Below are 6,287 nucleotides of genomic sequence, written 5' to 3' on the forward strand. Positions count from 1 at the left end.
GGCGCCTGTAGTCCCAGCTACTCAGGAGGCTGAGGCAAGAGAATCACCTAAGCCCAAGAGCTGGAGGTTGCTGTGAGTGGTGACTCCACGGCACTCTACCAAGGGCAACAAAGTGAGACTCTGTGTCTAAAAAAAAAATGTGCATTTCAGATTATAAAACTTTTATAGAATTACATCAAAGTTACACTTCATTCTTCTGTCTGCACATCTGATTTTTTTTTAACTTTTCATCTTGCTAGGCACATACCATGTTATTTTAGATGAAAGCCATTACAAAGAATTGCTAACACATTATGTTAGTCCTCCACCTGCCAGCTCGAATTCTGAATGCTCACTTATTCGTATGGGTAAGTATTTACTTTATGGCTTTTAAGAATATATATTTTGGCCCAACCTAAACTTTCTGTTTTCATTTGTACAAGCTATCATTTTAATGTTTAAGAATTTCTTAAACTTGGGCAGCGCCTGTGGCTCAGTGACTAGGGTGCCAGCCCCATACACCAAGGGTGGCGGGTTGGAACCCAGCCCCAGCCAAACTGCAACAAAAAATAGCTGGGCATTGTGGTGGGCGCCTATAGAGCCAGCTACTCAGGAGGCTGAGGCAAGAGAATCACCTAAGCCCAAGAGCTGGAGGTTGCTGTGAGTTGTGACACCATTACACTCTACTGAGGGGGACAAAGTGAGACTCTGTCTCTTAAAAAAAACAAAAAAATTCTTAAACTTAAATGTTTTATAATTAGGAAAAATAATGCTTATTGAAGCCATTTTGGAAAATGGAAATAAACAGAAAATTAAGACTTCCTATAGTCTTTGTTTTACTTCCTGTAGTCTTGTCACCTAGAGAACACTATTGCATTTATTTTAAGACTAGAAAGATATAAAGACACTGTATTTATAGAGTACATTTCTTTTTGTCTTTTTGAGATAGAGTCTCACTGTCTCCCTAAGTAGAGTGCCATGGTGTCATCCTAGCTCATAATAATCTCAAACTCTTGGGCTCAAGCAATGCTCTTGCCTCAGACTCCTGAGTAGCTGGAACTATAAGCACCTACTGTGATGCCTGACTTTTTTTTTTTTTTTTATTGAATGGTAACTATGTACATTAATGCACTTCTGGGGTACAGTGTGGGGTTTTCACATGCAATCCGAAATACTTCCATCAAACTGGTCAACAGAGCCTTCATGTCATTTTCTCAGTTATTATTTTAAAACGTTCACATTCTACTCTTAGAAAGATTCACTTGTACTTCTGTAAGATAAACCTCAGAAGTGATCCCTCCTGCCTGGCTATTTTTTTCTAATTTTTTTTTAATTTTTGAAACTCTTTTGTGGAGATTGGAGTCTTGCTGTATTATTCAGGCTTGTCTTGTGCTACTGGTCTCAATCAATCCTCCTGCCTCAGCCTCCCAAAGTGCTAGGATTAGAGGCATAAGCCATTGAGCCCAGCCTGGATCTTTTTATTTTTTTTATCTTACTACAAGATCCAAGGCCTAGGCTCAGCGCCCATAGCACAGTGGTTATAGCACTAGCCACCTGTACCAAGGCTGGTGGATTCAAACCTGGCCCACGCATGCTGAACAACAATGATAAATGCAACAAAAAGTAGCCAGACATTGTGGTGGGTGCCTGTGGTTCCAGCTACTCAGGAGGCTGAGGCGAGAGAATCACTTAAGCCCAAGAGTTTTAGGTTGCTGTGAGCTATGATGCCACAGCACTCTATGCAAGGTGACATAGTGAGACTTAGTCTCAGGGCAGGGAAGATCCAAGGCCTGGGTCATCTTAAAAAAAAAAAAAATTGGGGCTCAGTGCCTATGCCTGAAGTGGCTAAGGCGCCAGCCACATACACCTAAGGTGGCAGGTTCGAATCCAGCCTGGGCCTGCCAAATAACAATGACGGCTGCAACCAAAAAGTAGCCAGGCGTTGTGGTGGGTGCTTATGGTCCCAGCTACTTGGGAGGCTGAGGCAGGTGACTCATTTGAGCCTAGGAGTTGGAGGTTGCTATGAGCTGTGATGGAGTTGGAGGTTGCTATGAGCTGTGATGCCACGGCACTCTACCCAGGGGGACAGCTTGAGGCTCTGTCTAAAAAAAAAAAAAAAATTTGTTTTCCTCTATTTTCCAAAAATTTTATAAGGAACATTTATTCCATTTATATTGAAAAAGGTAGAACTTTTAAATATAAAAGGAATCTTACTTGCTTAGTATGCTTGTTTTTAAAATGTCAGCGAGATGAAATGCTTTTGGCCATTTACAGGGTCTGACAGTTGAGTTCACAAACTCATCCTAGAAAACATCACTATAGTCACCTTTGAAGTACTGCCCTGGGGAAGCTATACACTGATGCCAGCACCAAAGCCACCCTTCAAAACAATTTTGGAAATCTTTTTCTGGAATGACCATCAGAGCTATCATTGTTTGGTTGCACACAAAAACATGCAACCACAATATGAACAACACTGAGTTAGACACTGCCACTCATTGATGCAAACACAGCTGAGAGACACTGATATACCAAGGTTATGAAATCTTACCAAATTGTTTGTACAGTGCTGCCAGCGTAAGTGCATGGTGGCAAGTTCATGAACTTAATTGTCAGACCTGGCATTGATGTGTAGTGAGGAGGACTGCTTCTAAGGTGACCATAGTGATATTGAGCAATGAGGTATGTGGCACTTGTTCTAGAATAAGTTTGCAAACTTAATTCTCTGACCTCTTATGTTCCTCTGTTGCCTCTGATCAACCTTTTTCCTCTGTTTTCTTTCTTATCTGCAAAATAATATCAGTATATACCTCCTTGTGTATTGAAAGGATTGAGTTAATACAGATGAAGCATTTAGAATAATGCTTAATGTAGACATTCAGTGTATTTTACATGTTATATTGGCTAATCTTTTTTTATTTACTGATATATTTCCTTAGCCTTTTGGGTTTTTTTTGTTGTTGTTGTTTGTTTTTTTGAAGCAGAGTCTCACTTTGTCGCCCCTGGTAGAGTGTCATAGCTCACAGCAACCTCAGACTCTTGGGCTGAAGTGATTCTCATGTCTCAGCCTCCCAAGTAGCTGGGACTACAGGTGCCCACCACAACACTTCTAGTGACAGGGTCTTGCTCTAGCTCAGGCTGGTCTTGAACTTGTGAGCTTAGGCCATCTGTCTGCCTGGGCCTCCCAGAGTGCTGGGATTACAGGTGTGAGCCACTGCTCCCAGCCCTTGGCCTATTTTATTTTATTTTATTTTATTTTTATTATTATTTTTTGAGACAAGAGTTTCACTTTGTTGCCATGGGTAGAGTGCCATGGCGTCATAGCCACAGCAATCTCAAATTCCTGGGCTTAAACGATTGACTTGCCTCAGCCTCCTGAGTAGGTGGGACTACAGTAGGCACCTCCCTATCACCAGCTACTTTTTAGAGATAGCATTTCTCTTCTGCTCAGGCTGGTCTTGAACCTGTGAGCTCAAGTAATCCACCTGCCTTGGCCTCCCAGAGTGCTAAGATTGTAGGCCTGAGCCACTGGGCCTAGCCCTCCTTGGCCCATTTTAAAGATATTATTTAAACGTACAATTTATTGAAGTCTTTGAGGAATACCAGCCCTGTCTCAATCATCTGACAAATATTTTTCCAATTGGTTATTTACTTTCATTTATTTGTTTTGATATGTAGATAGTAGATTTAAAATATTTATGTGATTAAATTTCTTTTTTAAATGGTTTCTGCTTTTCTTGGGCATATTTTCAGAATTTAAAATTATATATGGAAAACAAATTACATGAAAGATTTGGTATTCCAGCTCGGCGCCTGAGGCTCAAGTGGCTAAGGCACCAGCCACGTACACCTAAGGTGGCAGATTCAAATCCAGCCTGGGCCCGCCAAACAACAATGACGGCTGCAACCAAAAAAATAGCTGGGCATTGTGGTGGGCACCTGTGGTTCCAGCTACTTGGGAGGCTGAGGCAGGAGACTTGCTTGAGCCCAGGAGTTGGAGGTTGCCGTGAGCTGTGATGCTACGGCACTCTACCCAGGGGGACAGCTTGAGGCTCTGTCTTAAAAAGAAAAAAAAAAGATTTGGCATTCCACAATTTTAAACATAGAAGTATATGCTTAAAGTGAAGGTGAGCTATGTAACATAAGCTTTAGTGGTATCAGAAACTATGTAAAAATTTATAAAATTTTTCTTTTTAAAAGGCCGTGTTAATCTTTATTAACTTAGAAAATACAGGTATGAATGCTAACTTCTGCGGTCATGTGTGTAGACAGTTCTTTCCTTCATTTTCTCTACTTTTGTAACTTGTTATTATGGTCATTTTTATCATGGTATATATAATAAGCATGTCTAAGAGGCAGGAAAGAGTTTTTGTACAATTATGTTAGCTTTTGGATAAGAACATTTTTTAGGTTCCTAGTCTAGAATTCTGTTCTTTCTTTGGAAAAAGAAAGTAATACATTTTCTTTCTTTTTTTTAAATATATATTCTTATATGAAGGATTTCCTCAGCACACCATTGCTTCTTTGTCTGATCAAGATGCAAAACCCTCTTTCAGCATGGCGTAAGTAAAGACCTTGAAGTTGTCAGTACTGTTTTTACATTTTTAACTCTTTCCTTTAAGTTATAATTTAAAAAGATGGTCTTAAAATGTAATGGCTTTTGTAAAAGATTGTGTTTTGTTCAGGTGTAAAAAGGAATAAGGACTCTTTATATATCTAGGGCATAATCTTCAGAATATATTACTAAGTAAAACAGTAAGATAAAGAGAAATTTGTAGTATCTAAGAAACGGGTGGAGACATGAGTAGATAGACATACTCTACCAAGAAGGGTTGGTGATGACATTGCCAAGGCAACCAGTGACTGGAAGGGTCTGAGAATTACAGTGAAACTGACTATCTAGAATAGGCCTGGATTGAAGTGCCTCTGCCCTCATCATCAAAGCCCTCAAGGAACCACTGAGAGACAGAAAGGAGCAGAAAAACATTAAACACAACTGAAATATTACTTTCTTTTTTTTTTTGAGACAGGAGCCTCAAACTGTCCTCCTGGGTTGAGTGCTGTGGCATCACAGCTCACAACAACCTCCAACTCCTGGGCTCAAGCTAGTCTCCTGCCTCTGCCTCCCAATCCCAAATAGCTGGGACCACAGACGCCCGCCACAATGCCTGGCTAATTTTTTGGTTGCAGCCGTCATTGTTGTTTGGCCGGGTTGGGCTGGATTCGAACCTGCCACCTTAGGTGTATGTGACTGGCGCCTTAGCCACTTGAGCCACAGGTGATGAGCCCGAAGTATTACTTTCAATGAGATTGTTAACATTGCCAGACAGATGCGGCACCAGTCTTTAACCAGAGAACTCTTTGGAAATATTAAAGAGATCTGGCTCGGCGCCTGTGGCTCAAGTGGCTAAGGCGCCAGCCACATATACCTAAGGTGGCGGGTTCGAATCCCCAGCCTGGGCCCGCCAAACAACAATGATGGCTGCAACCAAAAAATGGCCAGGCGTTGTGGCGGGTGCCTGTAGTCCCAGCTACTTGGGAGGCTGAGGCAGGAGACTCGCTTGAGCCCAGGAGTTGGAGGTTGCTGTGAGTGTGATGCCATGGCACTCTACCCAGGGGGATAGCTTGAGGCTCCGTCTCAAAAAAAAAAAAAAAAAAGAAAAAAAGAAATATTAAAGAGATCTTGGGGATGGCCCAGTTGGTGGGCTGCAATGTTAATGGCCGCCACCCTGATGACATCATGGATAACATCAACAGCGGACCCATAGAATGCCTAGTTGTTAAAAAGTACAAAGGAAAATGTTTCGGGTGACACCCATAGCTCATTGGGTAGGGCGTTGGCCACATGCACTAGGGCTGGTGGTTTAGAACCCAGCCCCAGCCTGCTAAAACAAACAAAAAAGTAGCTGGGCATTGTGGCGGGCACCTATAGTCCCAGCTACTTGGGAGGCCGAGGCAAGAGAATTGCTTAAGCCCAAGAGTTGAGGTTGTGAGTTGTGACACCATGGCACTCTACCCAGGGTGACAGCTTAAGACTCTATCTCAAAAAAAAAAAAAAAGAGAGATGTACTCAGATTTCTAAATAAAATTTTAAGCAAGTTTTAAAATAGACTCAAGGTTTTAAGATCAAAGTAGCATAATTTCTTTAGCTCTTTTTGTATCTTTATATATCACCTTTCTAAAGTAATTTTTTTCTCCACAGGCATTTGGATAGCAATTCTGAGCCAGGGCTTACATTAGGAGGCTACTTCTGTCCACAGTGTCGGGCAAAGTACTGTGAGCTACCTGTTGAATGTAAAGTCTGTGGT

At 41.6% G+C, this 6,287-nt stretch overlaps 1 protein-coding gene across 2 annotated transcripts in view; it reads left to right on the plus strand.

Moving 5' to 3' along the window:
* The window catches only part of GTF2H2 (general transcription factor IIH subunit 2), a 39,210-nt gene that overhangs the window by 24,507 nt on the left and 8,416 nt on the right, over positions 1 to 6,287 (plus strand). For both annotated transcript variants that reach the window (XM_023510904.1, XM_003785893.3), the window contains exons 11-13: positions 240 to 347; positions 4,478 to 4,541; positions 6,182 to 6,284. In XM_023510904.1, the coding sequence (XP_023366672.1) occupies positions 240 to 347; positions 4,478 to 4,541; positions 6,182 to 6,284 (275 nt within the window). The remainder of the gene's footprint in view (positions 1 to 239; positions 348 to 4,477; positions 4,542 to 6,181; positions 6,285 to 6,287) is intronic.

This window comes from Otolemur garnettii, unplaced genomic scaffold (genome assembly GCF_000181295.1).
Source record: "Otolemur garnettii isolate 467f Iridium unplaced genomic scaffold, OtoGar3 scaffold00017, whole genome shotgun sequence".
Lineage (NCBI taxonomy): Eukaryota > Metazoa > Chordata > Mammalia > Primates > Galagidae > Otolemur > Otolemur garnettii.